The 14,679-nt window shown below is 50.7% G+C and overlaps 8 protein-coding genes across 8 annotated transcripts; 2 read left to right on the plus strand and 6 right to left on the minus strand.

Annotated features, from left to right (window-relative positions):
- The first annotated feature begins 162 nt into the window (after positions 1–162).
- N7518_002636 (40S ribosomal protein eS25) lies at positions 163–922 on the plus strand. The gene is made up of 4 exons (XM_057183564.1): positions 163–215; positions 282–336; positions 473–682; positions 743–922. The coding sequence occupies exons 1-4, from the start codon at positions 213–215 to the stop codon at positions 763–765; spliced, it is 291 nt and encodes a 96-aa protein (XP_057045014.1). The 5' UTR covers positions 163–212; the 3' UTR covers positions 766–922.
- Positions 923–1,046: 124 nt separating this feature from the next.
- Positions 1,047–1,661, minus strand: N7518_002637 (putative heme/steroid binding domain protein; the record flags this gene model as incomplete). Its single annotated transcript, XM_057183565.1, has 1 exon — positions 1,047–1,661. One exon carries the CDS (start codon positions 1,659–1,661, stop codon positions 1,047–1,049), a length of 615 nt encoding a protein of 204 aa, XP_057045015.1.
- A 919-nt stretch (positions 1,662–2,580) lies between these two features.
- Positions 2,581–3,603, minus strand: N7518_002638 (GTR/RAG family Ras-related GTP-binding protein; the record flags this gene model as incomplete). Its single annotated transcript, XM_057183566.1, has 3 exons — positions 2,581–2,749; positions 2,801–3,484; positions 3,542–3,603. 3 exons carry the CDS (start codon positions 3,601–3,603, stop codon positions 2,581–2,583), a joined length of 915 nt encoding a protein of 304 aa, XP_057045016.1.
- Positions 3,604–4,773: 1,170 nt separating this feature from the next.
- Positions 4,774–5,127, minus strand: N7518_002639 (uncharacterized protein; the record flags this gene model as incomplete). Its single annotated transcript, XM_057183567.1, has 2 exons — positions 4,774–4,926; positions 5,089–5,127. The coding sequence occupies 2 exons, from the start codon at positions 5,125–5,127 to the stop codon at positions 4,774–4,776; spliced, it is 192 nt and encodes a 63-aa protein (XP_057045017.1).
- A 168-nt stretch (positions 5,128–5,295) lies between these two features.
- On the minus strand, positions 5,296–7,250 carry N7518_002640 (uncharacterized protein; the record flags this gene model as incomplete). The annotated part of the gene is made up of 5 exons (XM_057183568.1): positions 5,296–6,079; positions 6,129–6,578; positions 6,638–6,931; positions 6,990–7,078; positions 7,143–7,250. 5 exons carry the CDS (start codon positions 7,248–7,250, stop codon positions 5,296–5,298), a joined length of 1,725 nt encoding a protein of 574 aa, XP_057045018.1.
- Positions 7,251–8,024: 774 nt separating this feature from the next.
- Positions 8,025–9,005, plus strand: N7518_002641 (putative short chain dehydrogenase/reductase; the record flags this gene model as incomplete). Its single annotated transcript, XM_057183569.1, has 1 exon — positions 8,025–9,005. One exon carries the CDS (start codon positions 8,025–8,027, stop codon positions 9,003–9,005), a length of 981 nt encoding a protein of 326 aa, XP_057045019.1.
- Positions 9,006–9,139: 134 nt separating this feature from the next.
- Positions 9,140–11,046, minus strand: N7518_002642 (putative acid phosphatase; the record flags this gene model as incomplete). The annotated part of the gene is made up of 7 exons (XM_057183570.1): positions 9,140–10,053; positions 10,112–10,446; positions 10,505–10,670; positions 10,731–10,746; positions 10,809–10,843; positions 10,897–10,909; positions 10,957–11,046. The coding sequence occupies 7 exons, from the start codon at positions 11,044–11,046 to the stop codon at positions 9,140–9,142; spliced, it is 1,569 nt and encodes a 522-aa protein (XP_057045020.1).
- Positions 11,047–11,448: 402 nt separating this feature from the next.
- On the minus strand, positions 11,449–14,607 carry N7518_002643 (ribonuclease Z; the record flags this gene model as incomplete). Its single annotated transcript, XM_057183571.1, has 1 exon — positions 11,449–14,607. The coding sequence occupies one exon, from the start codon at positions 14,605–14,607 to the stop codon at positions 11,449–11,451; it is 3,159 nt and encodes a 1,052-aa protein (XP_057045021.1).
- Between the last annotated feature and the right edge of the window lie 72 nt (positions 14,608–14,679).

Consider the following 14,679-nt stretch of genomic DNA (forward strand, 5'->3'; position numbering starts at 1 on the left):
CCAAAATGATATGCGGTTGGTATAAGAGACACCTCAGGCAGGAACTGGTTATCCAGCCACATTATGTAATCAAACACGTCAGCCAATGACAACATGCACACTAACCGATCAAGGGCTTAGGGCTCACCTCAGTCACACCCCACTGCCTTTTCGCACTTGAGCGGCTTCTGGACGTCGCCCTCTTCCTTTGAACATCCACCTCATCCGACAAAATGGTGAGTTCCCCAGCATCCCAATATACAACTCGGAAGACAGAATACTAATCGAAATGTGACGAACAGGCGCCCGCAGCAACAGGAGGCAAGAAGCAAAAGAAGAAGTGGTCCAAGGGCAAGGGTACGCAATCACCAACCATGCGATCGTGACGATTTCCGCCGAGTTCCCACAAGACACGAACGAAATCGTTGGACGAGCTGGGGATACGCAATAGCACCAAGAAGCAACATTTACTGACATGTCTTTCGCCCTACAGTCAAGGACAAGGCCCAGCACGCTGTCGTTCTCGACAAGGCCACCAACGACAAGCTTCAGAAGGATGTCCAGTCCTACCGTCTGATCACTGTCGCCACCCTTGTCGATCGTCTCAAGATCAACGGCAGCCTTGCCCGCCAGGCTCTCGCTGACCTTGAGGCTAACGGCCAGATCAAGAAGGTCGTTGGTCACTCCAGCCTGAGCATCTACAGTGCGTTCCTCAACACCCCTTATCCCTCGAAATTCCAATGCTGATGATCTTCTTCAATAGCCCGTGCCGTCACCGCCGAGTAAACGTCTCGTCTCTCGTCTTTTCTCGCGGTTTTCTTTTCCTTGCTACGAATGATATCATTTACCTTGGGAAGCCCGGCTGGGCATGATGCATAGTGGATTAACGTCTGACTCTTGAAGGGTGTGGAACATTCGCACTCCTGATATATGTCAGGTAGTGCGAACTGAATCAAAAAATCTACAAAACTTCATGAAAAGGACATGCGTCATATTCCGTAGACTTCTTTCGGCCTCTACCACCTACAATTTGCACTATCTACACCGACCCAGCAAAAACAGTAATCCTACGACTCTTCCACCATCGCACTCCTCTTCGGTCGCTGCTGCTGCGCGCTCTCACACAGCGGCAACGGCTCTCCATCAACACCTCCATCATCAACCACCCTCCCAGCCTCAAAATACTTTGCATGATTCGCAAAGAATCCAGTCCACCTCTTGACAGTCTCCTCAACCCGCGCTCTAGCAGCCCGTAACTCCTTCTCGCGACGGATTTTCCTCTGCGCAGAAGTCACAGCCTCATTCTCGACATCCTCAACCGGCATGAACATAATCTCGACACCGCGCAAGTCGTTCGTAAGATCTTCTTTAAAGCAGCCCGTGACAAAAGCGCGCGTTGCGTCCCGCCCCGCAAAGAAGTTGTAGCTCCCACCGGGTCCGTAGATCATGCGATTTTCCGAGACGTCGAAGACGGTCCCGTTCACCGCGACGTACAGGGGGAGACTGGTGTCCGTGCCGTTGTAGAGGGATAGTTGACTTGGTCTCAGGATAACAGGGCCTTGCTTTATTGTTGAAATGGATGTGTTAGCTTGAATCGACGTGACTTTTTCATTTTTTGTAAACTGAGGACCGGGATTTCGCATACCACCCACTGCTTCACCACCGGCCACCGTGTATACCATGGTCTGTACCCCCACAGCACGGACTCGGAGGAAGTCACATAATATGAGAGACCACCGCAGGCGACGAGTAGGGTCACAATCACGCGGAGTATGTCCAGCAGGCTTATGCCGTGGTCCTGGCTGGCTTCGTCGTTTATGGAGTGCTGTCCGGAGGTCGGCTCTTTGTCGGGCCCATTGCTGGACTTTGACGTGGCTGTTGGTCGCTGGCGGAGTTCTGTCATCTCTCCTGAATTTGAGTTGAGGAGTTGTAAGATCAGACAATGACCATTTGGATTGTTGTCATTGGAGTTGCACAGGTGGAGGACTTGGCTGACAAAACCCGAGGCAAGTGCCCAGCTCCGAGTGGACTTCGACTGGGCATACAGCTGATCGAATGTTAGAATGGGACCGCTAATTTAGCGTGAAGGAAAATATATTAATCCGTGTTAATCCGCGTTTCGACCATCTATCTGCTCAGAGGGGTCTTAGCGAATGTCGAGATCTCTCTTTACACTAGGATGTCTTCATAGCTTATAATAGACGTTCATAAAGACCCCGTGATCATTATTTACAGTATTATCTTTACCACTAAATCCTATCTTCTTCTGTACTAGGGTATTATAACCCCTAAAAGAATCCCGACATTCGCTGATGTCTGACATTCGCCGAGCTCTCGGAATTCGGATTAATACATGTTCCTCTGGGCCAAGAGGCGCTAAAAATTAGCGGTCCCATTCTAACATTCGACCAGCTGTCGGTCGGACTTCGACTTATCCACAACTTCACATTTACAGGATTTGGTTTGGTTTTGATCGAATATGTTTTATTTCGCAAGCTGCATTCGTCGCTAAAGATACAAGAGGCTTGAATTCATATCGCAACCGAAAATTACACCCGGCTTTTTGGTTCGAACGTCAAGTTTGCCTCGATTTATTTTCCATCATTTGCTTACAGCTGCAGATTCCCCTTCTTGGGCCGTAGACCCTTCTTCCCAGCTACGCGAGAAGACTTCGTTCAGGGCGTCTTGGAAAGTACGGCAGTTCATGTCAATCAGACCTCGCTTGTCCTTGGCTTCGGGATTGCGAATCACCGAGACTAGACAGAGGTATCTGTAGAATAAAGTCAGTATAGACAATAAAGATACACTTTGAGAGACATACTTGTTCATCTCCATCAAATGGATCATAGTCTGATCATGCAACACCACATGGCTTTCTGCTTCTTGGATCTGGTCGCCCAATCGTTTACGAACTGGGTGATCCCAAGAGTACAACTCTGAGATGTCGACAATCACGTCAATATAATCAGAGCACATCTCATAGCAAGCCATGTCAACAGGTCGAGTGTCGGAGGCGATATAAATCTTACTCAGAACATCGAAGAGGTATGTCTTTTCAAACCCACAATTGTTGGCGAGGGTGTTGATGAGGTTCTCAAGTGTAGATAAGTTGGGGATCAGCTTCTGGATCACTTTGCTGAAGGCTTCGAAGACCGAGTAATCGTAGATAGAGGTCAGGTAGTAGTGCACGGGCGCATTCTCGTATCCAGCGTCACTGAGCTCATCGGAGATGCGCTGCACAATGTCCTGGAACGTGTCGGTGCGGTACTCGTCTGACAGTCCATCGACCTTGTGGATGAAGACTTCGATGTTGATCCCGGGATAGAACTGCTGAACGGTCAATATGGTTCGGTTGAGCCGTGCCACTGAGTCCAGGTAGTCATCTTGTGCGTCGATCACCCAAACCAGGGCGCCCAGACTGCCGAAGATATCTTCGAGGTCAAAAGCGGACTCAAAGTATTCGAGCTGACCTGGGAAATCCCAGACTTGGAAGTCCATGAAAGAGCTGCAAACTCCAGGTCAGCGGAAAGCACATCAAGCACGTCTATTCTTTCGAACTTACTGAATCGAGTCCTTCTGAATCCGGGTAGTCGACTCCAAGAAGAGTGTCTCATTTGGCGGCATCTTATGGAATACCACACTAGCAATAGATGACTTACCACTCCTAGTACACAGTTAGTATCTCAGTTGTGCGAAAGCTAGCAGAGAAGACTTGCCGTCGGAGTCCCATTAGAAGAAGACGAGGTTTAACATCAGGGCCTTTGGTGTTAGGCACAGAGGCCGATTTGGCCTGAGTTGGCGCAGCCACTTGTCTGCTTCCCTGTAAAATATCCAGAAGGCTTAGCTCAGCTTCAGTCTTGGGCAATGGAATTTCACGCCGTCGCTTCCAAAAATTGAGCTCACGTCCTATAAAAGGACCATGAGGCCGGCTCACGCGGGCTGCCGGTGAGTCGGACATTTAATCAAACAAAAGGGGTATACATTTTGGGAGAATGTGGAAGCAAGAGAAAGCTTATGGTTATAGGGACGGGAGATTCATGATTAGGGGCAGGGTGGAATAAATCAACGCATCACATGTTGGAAAGGAAAAGGGCATTGGGCAGTCAGCGAACCCAACCAGGCTAGTATCCTTGGAATAACAAGGAAAAGCCCGAGGCTGAGGACGGAGACAAAATGGGACTATCTTGCAACGGGCCCATTATAACAGGAACCGTGACAGACGCTCCAAATTTGGAAATCCGTGCCTTGCCTATTTCAGGGCGCGTTTGGCTGCATAGACAGGTCTCTAGTGATTCTTCCGGAAATAGCCCAAGGGTCCGGGACCAAGCAGCTGTCTCACAACGGCCCGTGCATGGATGCAGCGGGACGCGGTAACTAGCCGAGCTTCGCCGGATGACCTAGCCGGGGTTCGAGGTATTATAGGGAATATGGTGCGAGGGGATGTGCTTTGGGCGGAAAGAGTTTCTTACCTCCATTGAAGACAGATATCTGGATATGGTATGTTAGCATCTGGGATATGCATTCAGAATTGATTGGGTGTACTTACGGCGCAATTTATTTGTATTAGGCAGGGATAATCAGACCAACACAAGGTCGAATCTCCTCTGTGATCACAAAGAAGAATGGTAAAAGGGGCTAGTCGAGCTCAATTTAACGGCAAAGACCGACTGTTGACATCTGCATGTGCGAATCTCGCCCGGGAATGCCGCAAGGATCCCAGTTGTTGACTGGGATGGTGGTACGGAGTCGGATATCTGCAGTCAGACCTGTATCATCTTCCCAAGGTTGGGAAGTTCAATTCACGGCGGGAGGGTCGGCTGGAGCGATCGTTGAGTAACCGTTATGCCGTTTGAGGAGTGCGGGGGTTGGAGTAGCTCGAAGCTCCGAAGCAAGGCGTAGCGCGATCTGGCACCGATGTGCAACACTCAAATCAGCGCGGTAAGGGAGCTAGAAGAGTTTATTTTGAAAAAAAGTAAGGCTTGAATTGATTCAAAGGAGTACTCATGAGATTGTGTAAGGAAGAGATGGGGGAAGAGGAAGAGCAGAACCGACATTCAGCGGATCGTTATCTCTGAGCTTCTATCTTATCAGTTCTAATCTGTCACTTACCGCCTGTACTATTCTGCCACAAGCCACAACCAACTTCATAACTGTGAAAGGTACGGAGTACCAAGTACACGCCTCTAACCTCATTTATTACGCTTGGTCAAGGCTAGAAATGATGGGCTTCTTTGAAAATGATATTTTATGCTTAAATACATTGATAGAATTGAACAGAAATCACTTTTTTATCATCAACAATCATCAACCACGACATCATGCGGCAACCATCCGGTGGTTGTGTCCATGAGCATGTTTAGTCCCTTTTTTCTGACCCAGATACTCGCTGATGCGATGCTTGCCCTGCTCCGGCTCCTGCTCTTCTTCTTCCTCTTCCTCTTCCTGGACCTCAAATGCAGGCCATTCCTCCCAACCATCTTCCCACATCTTTGCTAACTTATCTGTCTTCTCGTCTCTGCTCATTTTCTTGTTCTTCATCACCTTCTCCCACTTCTTCATATCCTTATCATCTAGCAGACACTCATCCAGCAGAGCAGTGATCTTGACAGTGTCAATGCCTTCACCAATGAACACTATTTCCTGGCGACGATCACCCCAGGCACCTTGGAAATCATTTTGGATGGATTCCCGTACATCCTTGTCTTCTGGCCAAGCCTCATCGGGGAGTTCAGTAAACCAAGGCCCACCGCATCCAAGAGTCAGCATACCACCTGCTTGGCTCCATTCTCCAAATTGCCAGGGTCTGGTTGTGAGCCAGAAGAAGCCCTTGGAGCGGAGAACTGGACCAAAGGCCGGGTGGTTACGCTTATTGCTCATAATGACCGCTGGATCAGGCTGGTCAAAGTCTTCCACTGACCCGGAGTCGGAGTCTGTATCCATTGCATCTTCTTCCTCTTCTTCCTCCCCGTCTTCCTCGTCGCCTTCTTCTTCTTCGACTTCATTGTTCTGGAGAATGATGAACTTGTCATGAAGAAGAGCAAAGAGGCGTCGTGAATGGAAGGGTCGACGGGCAGTGTAGACGAAGTTGTTGATACCGTACCTATAATCGATCAGTAAATGATTCATGAATAAAGAACTGGCAAACTTACTCCAAGGTCTCTGGCTTTGGTGCCAACCGCTCGCCATTGCCTGTTGTCTGTATCGTCATTTCGTGCAGACTCTGCAGCCACCCAGGACCAGAAGCAGCACGGACGAAATCAAATTTGTTTGTGTTGATGATTTCCCGGACGTCTATTTGAGAGTAGTTTGACTCGAGGATCTTTGCGACTGGGTTCAGTAGCTTGAGCAAATGCATGAGCTTATCGCGGGTTGCTTGGTCAACTGTCTCGACCTTATTGAGAATCAACACATCGGCGAACTCAATCTGATCCACCATCAGATCAGATATAGTGCGCTCATCCTCGGGGACAATCTCTTCCCTCCCATAGCGGTCAGAGAGGAACTCTGCTGTGTCGAAGCTGGAAAGCAAGTTGAAGGCATCAATGACAGTGACGGTAGTGTCTAACCGAGCCATTGTGTGCAAGCCACCTAGGTTCACACTGTGTCAAGACATGTCAGCAAGCCCATCATAAGCGGGGATGTGGTGACGAAACAATACATTTCATTCAGGATCTTCTTTGCTTCCTCATCATCATTCGCAATCTGATCTTCGGCTTCCAGCATGGCCGAGCTGAACTCCGACGTGAAAGTCTCAGCCACTTGCATAGGCTCGCTAATGCCGGTCGACTCAATGATGACATAGTCAACCTCATTTCGCTTGGTCAGAGCTGCCAGTTCAGCCAGCAAGTCTCCCCGCAGAGTGCAGCAGATGCATCCGTTTTGAAGTCGAATAAGCTTCTCAGTGGTTTGGGAGACTTTATGGTTTTGGATGAGGGTAGCGTCGATGTTCAGCCTAATGGAACGAAGCAATTAGCTCAATCCCTATGTTCTTCGTTCGATGTGGAACTCACTGGCTCATGTCGTTGACGATGACAGCAATCCTTAACCCATGGTCAGGGGACTTGAGGATGTGTTTGAGGAGTGTTGTCTTGCCGCTTCCCTACACATGGGTGTCAGTGTCCATGGACATGAGTCAACGTTCATACAACTGCTGTGTTTCATACCAGGAATCCCGAAAGCAAGGTCACGGGCATCTGCCGTGTCTTGGGCTTTTCCTCCAGAGGAGCTGGGACATTGTAGGAGACCGAATCTGTTCCAGAATTGATGACCATAGTGGTGAGTAGACTTTTATGGCTATGTATACAAAGCAAGAAAGAAGAAAGAGAAGGAAAAATCAACTGAGTCTCTGGAAGTTCTACGGTATCACATTATATAGCATCTCCTTTCCCACGGCACCGTCTCCAAGTTCCTCACCCTCTCCCACTGTCGGTTGCATTTTCGATATCGTACAATTGTCAATACATGTCCTCCAAGGTTGAAGTATACCAGTGGAGCTATATCTCAACCAATGAAGCGTATGATTTCAAATGGCAATGATAATTGCTGTGTTTTAAGTGGCCAGCGTGAATCGCCCGCAAGGTACCTGGCTGGCGCCGCTGACTTTCACGGTCCCCATTTGACGAGATTCGTTTTGAAAAGACAGTATTAGGGCATCTGTGATTGGTCTTTTGCTGGTTTCTGGGCTGAGTGCTCGTTTTGAACTATCGATGGTGGATGTACGGAGTAGGGCTAAACGAGCTAACTAGGATAGAGCTAGAACGACATATTTGAGTCTCTAAATAGCCCACATTAAAGGATATTGACAGTATAAAGCTTGAATTATTTTCCCCAATATGATTCTTAATATCAATTAATGCTTCAGATATGACACACTCAGATCTCCAACCTTCTCCAAATCGAAATCGGCGATCGGCTCAATGCGCGGGCCGATAACAGCCAAATCGCCGATCTGAGAATGCGAAGTTGACGTCGAAGAACGTATAAAAGGAGAATCACACTGACAGAATAGAAAATAACATCCATCATCTCCATTCCTCCTCTCCAAAATGACCGACCTGGGAATCTACACCAAACCCCTGGCCTACCTAGGCCTCTTCACCCTAGGAAAAGCCGCCTTCTCCCTAACCCGCCAAGCAACAAACTTCCTCCTCCCCAGCACGCTCTGCAAACGCTACAACTCCACAAAAACAAACTGGGCCCTCGTCACCGGCGCCACAGACGGAATAGGGTTTGGCTTCAGTCAGGAGCTCTGCGCGCGCGGCTTCAACGTCATCCTACACGGCCGGAACGCGGAGAAACTCGACCGTCGCCGCCGCGAACTACAGGCGCTGTTCCCCGCAGTCTCTGTTGCTGTTCTCGTGCGCGATGCGCAGAATCTGACTCCCGATATTGACGATGTTGACGCGGAGGTGCGCGATATTATCCATAGCAGTAATGCGACTATCGGTTCCCGGGGTGACCCTGGCAAGTTGACTGTTCTTATTAATAATGTCGGTGGTGAGACGAGACCCTCTACGCTCCTTAAGGAGTATACCTTTGAGGATGTGCAGGCGACCGTTTCGCGGAATGCGACCTTCGCTATTCAGATTACCCGTGTGCTGGCGGAACAGCTGGAAGAGAATGCGCCAGGTCTTGTTATGAATGTTTCTTCTGTTGCGGCGTTTGGATTGCCGTATATCAGTGCCTATAGCTCCACGAAGGGATTTGTGGATTCGTTTACGAAGTCGCTGCGCGCGGAGTTCGCCGCTGAAGGGAAGGAGGTTGAGGTTATGGGGCTGCGGGTTGCCGAGGTCAAAACTGCTGGGTATGATGTGAAGAGTAGCTTGTTTGTTCCTGAGGCGAGAGTGCTGGCTGCTGCCGGCTTGGATCGGGTTGGGTGTGGGCAAGAGATTGTATGGGCTTATTTCTGGCATTGGTTGCAGGGCTTGTCGTTTGAGTATTTACCGCGCTGGATGTTGATGAAGATTGCTGCGATGAAGCTGAAGGCAATCAGAGCAGATCAGGAGGCCAAGGCGAAGAGCAGCTGATATTGTAGCTGATATGTTGCGCCTCTAGCTCTCTACTTCCTGTACTATCACAAACACATTGAACATTATAAGATACACGGGAAAATAATTATATCTGTAATCAAACACAACAGCAATTACAGTCTATAGAATGTCTAGAAGCCAGCCGGGGCCTTATGACGATCGTCTGGACCGTGGAGTCCTGCGCCAAGGTCCACCGTGCACTCGCTTTGCCAATCCTTTGGCGTGAACTTATCGACAATTGCCTTGAAGGCATCCAAAGTGCAGAATGTCTCATCGCCAGGCAAGTGGTTCTCAGGCTTAGCAGCACAGCCGGGGATAAGGACGGGCTGATCATTGTAGCGAATACGGACATAGTGCTTCTGGAGAGACTCGCGAGCGCTTTCGGGGAGGGATTCGAGAGGTGCGCGTGCAGTATCGGAGGGGGTGGGTAGCTTCGGTGCGGACTTACCGAGCAACTGGGAGAGGACACCAGGCTTCTTGTTTGCGACGGGTGGGTTGGAGAACTCCTCGAGCACGATGCCAGCGATGTAATCGGAGCTGGGCGCTTGAGAGAAGAGCTCAACTGCAACAGAGGAAGTGAATGGAGGCCATGACTGATTTTGGAATCCGCCAATACTGGACAGGATGGCTGCCAAGGTGGTGTCGTGGCAGCCGCTCATAGCAAACTTGATAGCCTTGCCGGTTTCCGCCTTGCCTGACCCGGACGCAGCGGTTTCACTGCGCCAACCACCCTCCACGGCGGTGCTGACCATGCGGTCAACCACATCACCCATGAGAGCACCAATGCCCAGCTTGCGGTACTCGCTGCTCTCGCCGTAGCCAGCAAACCACTCCTCAACCGCAATTCGGTCAACGACAGCACGACCCTTCTTATCGTAGAACTCGGATGGGAGCTTAGTGGCTGGGCCATGGGCATCGGTTGCGTTGATGGTGTCCATGATTCCGGAAAGACGAGGGTGGGCATCGACAGCAACCTTAGGCGATTCTTCGGGCATATACTTTGACCAGAGGCTGTTTAAGTACGCCATTTGTTCCGAGTCGTTCCCTGCATTCAAATCATTAGCCGTGATCCTTATCTTCATATCCCACTGATAAGCCCATACATCGTGTAGCGGCGCGGTCAGCGAAAAGCCGTGACAGCTGTCGGAATCGCCTACAATTCCCCTCGTTGGGGAAGAGTGTCTCCTCATTGACCTGACGGGCCACAATCACCGGCGGTGGGAAGTCAAGCGTGCGCGCGCTAGCCGGGTACATGCCCCAAAAGGCCTCCTGGAGCGACTCCAGCGCACGGGGGATCGGCGTGGCGCGCAGATACATATCCTCGGAATCGGCCTTGATCTGAGGCATAAACCCGAGCTGGTCCACGTATAAACGACGCAGCCGTTGTCCGAGCGCATATGTCGTTTCACGACCCTTGTCTGTGAGCTCGCCGTGCAAGCTTCAGATCGGACAATTTAGCTTTACTCCACATGCAGACCATAGCTCCAGGAACTTACCACATCGCTTCGACGGGTCCTCCCGGTCCTGCAGTAATCACCGACTGGTCATTACTGCCGAACGACTCCATTTTCCGGCGCCATTGGAACCCATTCCATTCCGAGAGGTCTTTGCTGCTCGATGCCATCTGCACCATGCGTCTTGCGACACCGCAATACGGCCAGTCTTGTCGGGGTAACTGTCAGCATGTACTCCGCCGATATCGGTATTAGGAAATTAGCATACATGGGCTTAGGCCTGTCTTTGGGATGTGTTAGCGGAGACCGTCGGAGAACGGATTTGGGGTAGGCAATTGCGGCATACGTTTGAGAATCGAGACGAGACAGGTGTCCGTTCACCTAGGATCGGTTAGAGATGCTCTCAGGGGCAACATTGTAAATGTATATCTCACCATGACGGAGGAACTGTAGTAGTTAGCTATGTTTGTCAATGTGGGGACCAAAACACGTACCACTTGCACCAGCTGCAGCTTCAGGGCTGGTGGGTACAGGCGAGCGAGCTCATCCTGAGTATAGGGCTCACGAGGAATGAGGGTGGTCATCTCGAATCAATTGGAAGAGAGATATCCAGAGAGATCTAAGAATCTATAAAATAAATTTAAGTCAGGAAAGCAACGGCCCCCAATGAAGGCGGTGAGGGACTAGCTGTTGGAGTAGGCTATACCGATAAGCCATCCATGTTGACGTTCATTGAATTATACTCTGTGCATTTATTATATAGAAAATAGAAGCATAAGTGCGGAGATTTGTTCTCTTTATATTCATAAGCCTCTAAACATGGGGAAGGCTAGGAAAAGCTGGCAAGCTCCTAAGGATATAAGACCCGACATATGGTCTCCGCATCTCGGCAAGTTCGCCGAAGCAAACTCGCCTCGGACTAGTAATCTCCGAGCTGAAGAAAACTCTTCCAAGCTATGCATATTTGACATGGTATAAAAGTACAATTAGGAACAACATTCCTCGTAGTCACTCGTCTCCCACCCCTCCTCGCTTTCACTGGCACTCCAGACAGATCGAGTGGGCACCGCCGGGACATCGCTAGTCTCAGTTAATGCAGCTGCAGCTGCCGCAGCCGTAGCAGTAGCCATTTGCTTAGCCAACTTCTTATTATTCTTCGCCTTGCGGGCATTCTCCTCTTCCTGGCGCATCTGTTTCACGCGCTCGGATTCCTCGTTCGCCGCTCGCTCCAAGAGCTCGACCAGCTTCTCCAACGCTGGCGCATATGCCTGCGCAAGGGCGAAGTCCCCGACCTTGATACGCATGAAGTCCATCGCTCCCGCGACGGGGCCGGTATAGACGCCGAGCCTTTGGCTTGATGTCGCCATGTTGATGTCGTCGGACATTGAGGCGTCGTTGCCCGCTGGTTCATCCTGAGGGTCGTCGAATGGGATATCCGCATCTGCGGGCTCCTTTGCAGCTGCATCCCGGTTGTTTGGGAAATTGCCTGAATTTTGCTTCTCTACAAAGGCTATCTTCTGGTAGCGTTGGCTGAAATGAGTGAGCAGGACAGCGCGTGCTTGCATGCGGCGGCCAATTTCGATTGCCTCGGAGGAGGTCGAGTGCCGCTTGGCCCTAGCCGATCCGACCATGTCGGGTTGGAAGGTGGCCTCGTGGATGAGCACGGTTGAACCCTGTCCAATGGCGGCAAATTTATCCGATGGCCTGCAGTCACCGGAGTAGGAAACCTTGAATCCATTTGAGAAGACAAGGGAGACGGCGAGCGCACCCTTGCAGTGTTTGACACGGCAAGTGAGTATGTCTGTAAGGCCGGTGGCAGACTTGAGAAGAGGAGTGATGGGGGAGGATTCGTCCGTGAAATCAACATGAAGACGATGACGATTAGGTAGTTGGTGTGAGAACTCGGTGGTGATTTTAGAACCTTGTACTTCAGGATGCGCGGAAAGAGTAAGCAACTTGTCGAACCCGAAGTCCTCGACCTGTGAATATTCTTCCAACCAGGATATCATTGCATCATCAGACACAACAGCCAGCCGTTTCTCCTGGAGGATCTTAGCAATGTCGTTTTCACGTCTAGCAGCAGAGCCAAATCCATTCTTAAAGTTCTCTGCGTGCCAGGCCTTGATCACAGATACCGTTCCTAGGTGGTGATCAGCGTGCAAGTGGCTGATCCAGATCATTCGCAGGTTCTGAAGCACTTCACGAAGTTCTTCGGGCTCGAAAACTCGCTTCAGTTGACCAAGAGTATTTTCACCACAGTCAAGCAGATAGTAGCCATATCCAGGCACCTTTAGCAGTGTGGCAGAGACATTTCGGTATTTAGATGGAACAGAAGAACCAGTACCCAGCGCGATAATTTCTGCATTCGCTCCAGGCCATTGTGTCCGTTGCTCGTGCAACTTTTTCTGGAAAGCAGGTTTAGCCACGCGGCTGCTAATAACCTCCATTCTTTGTGTGACAGAACGCGGGATGCTATTCAATACATTCGCTGGGTTGAAGCGGGTCATCACATCCTCACTGTTGAACCCGAAATTGGGCTCCATGTTGATGATGAAACCGGGTTCAAGAGGCTGCAGTGGAGAATTCTGGCGAGCAGCAATTGCAGATTGTGAATTGGCATTAGGAGAGCCGGGTTGGGGAAGGGTCACATTGTCGTGAACAGGAACCGCATAGCTATCGCTTTTCAGACGGGCGAGGCGAACAGTTGAGCTGGCGGAGCAGGTCAATGCCAGGTAGTTCGGGCAGTGGTCTGTGCTCGACACGGTGTGCTTGCAGTGGGACATGCTGGCAACGAATTCCTGGAATTTAGGATTCTCAGCCACACCTGGCCCAAGAATCCAGATGAAGGCCTGCAACTCGGTCGTCACGGCTGGTGACTTCCATTCGGGCCGGTTGACAAGGTCCTCGACGTAATCAGACGATGGCAATTCCATGATGGCAACGCCTTTTCCTGCTCGCGTCTGTCCCAAGACCATATCTGGGGTGATAGTCTTGCCATCCAGGGATTGAACGCTCTCGCCCTTCGTCAAAGCCGCGTACTTAGAACCCTTCTCGACGTTCAATTCTCGGGCCTTCTTCGGATCGAACTTTCCGCGGATATCGTGGTTTCGCACGATATAGCAGACAGCCTCTTTCGAGGGAGAAGTGTTTGGGAGACTCTCGATAGTAGCACCGGGCCAGGGCTTTCGAACGAGCACCTTAATGTCCGGAAGCTCATCTGAGCCACCCGGCACCGGACCTTTGTATTGTTCAAGGTCCTTAGTTTCCGGGTTGCGAATGAATATAGCGGCCGGCATCTTGACCTCAGCCAATGGAGTTTCATGGAGGGCGTCCATCTTCCACGTTGAGTTAAACATATCCTGCACGATAGACTGTGTCACCATCAAGTTCTTAGTACGCTGGTCCATATGATCTTCGGTCTGTTCAGATTCCTGGAACTCGTCCAAGCTCCGCTTTCGTGGACTCTGTGACAGCGGCTGCGTAACTGGAGAACGCGCCGATGGGTGAGGTTTAATAGGCAGGGCCCAGACTTTGATGTTACTGTCGGACCATGAGGGCTTCTCAAAGGGATCCTCGGCGCCAATAGGCATTTGCTTAGCGAGGGTCTCCGAGTCATATTCTTTCAAATACACCGGCATGCCCTTTCGGAAAACAAACCGTCGAGACGTAGCCAGTGTATGTGTAAGATTCGCAGCACCATGAATGGTCAGGTTACCTCGCTGCGAGACCGTCTCGCCGTCCCGCTCCACAAGGGCAGGGGCAGGGGTCCTACCATTTTGAGGGGCAGGGGTCCTACCATTTTGGGGTGCACGGGGCTTAGATTTTATATTTTCTTCGGCCTCCCGTTCCGCCCTGCGGGCAGCCTTCTTTCTTTGTTCGTCCTCAATGGCCGCCATGGAAGATGCCACCGTATCAGCAAGGGTCAGAACAATCCCAATCAAACCGCCTGTGTTGGCCCATTCCGTCCGTCCAGTGACAAAGACATCGGTGAGAAGAGAGAGCTTGATCCCGCGCTCTGTGCATGCACGCTGTGTGCCTTCTGATACCTGGCCGAAGAAGTATCGCTTGTCTGGGAAGTTGAGGCAAACGGCCGTGCCGGGGGTATCGGCCGTTGGGGTCGTGATGACCTGGTAGAAGAATTTCATCGGGGCAATTCCTCCTACAGGTGGAGGCAACGGAACGAGTTCGAGTTTGGATGGTTCACAAATCAAGTAGTC

This window comes from Penicillium psychrosexuale (assembly GCF_028828465.1).
Source record: "Penicillium psychrosexuale strain IBT 29551 chromosome Unknown utg000002l, whole genome shotgun sequence".
Lineage (NCBI taxonomy): Eukaryota > Fungi > Ascomycota > Eurotiomycetes > Eurotiales > Aspergillaceae > Penicillium > Penicillium psychrosexuale.

Excerpts from the sequence above, each read along its gene's own strand:
- N7518_002636 (XM_057183564.1), top strand. Across the intron at positions 337-472 it reads GAAGTGGTCCAAGGGCAAGG|TCAAGGACAAGGCCCAGCAC; the intron begins GTACGCAATCAC and ends TTCGCCCTACAG. Across the intron at positions 683-742 it reads CTCCAGCCTGAGCATCTACA|CCCGTGCCGTCACCGCCGAG; the intron begins GTGCGTTCCTCA and ends CTTCTTCAATAG.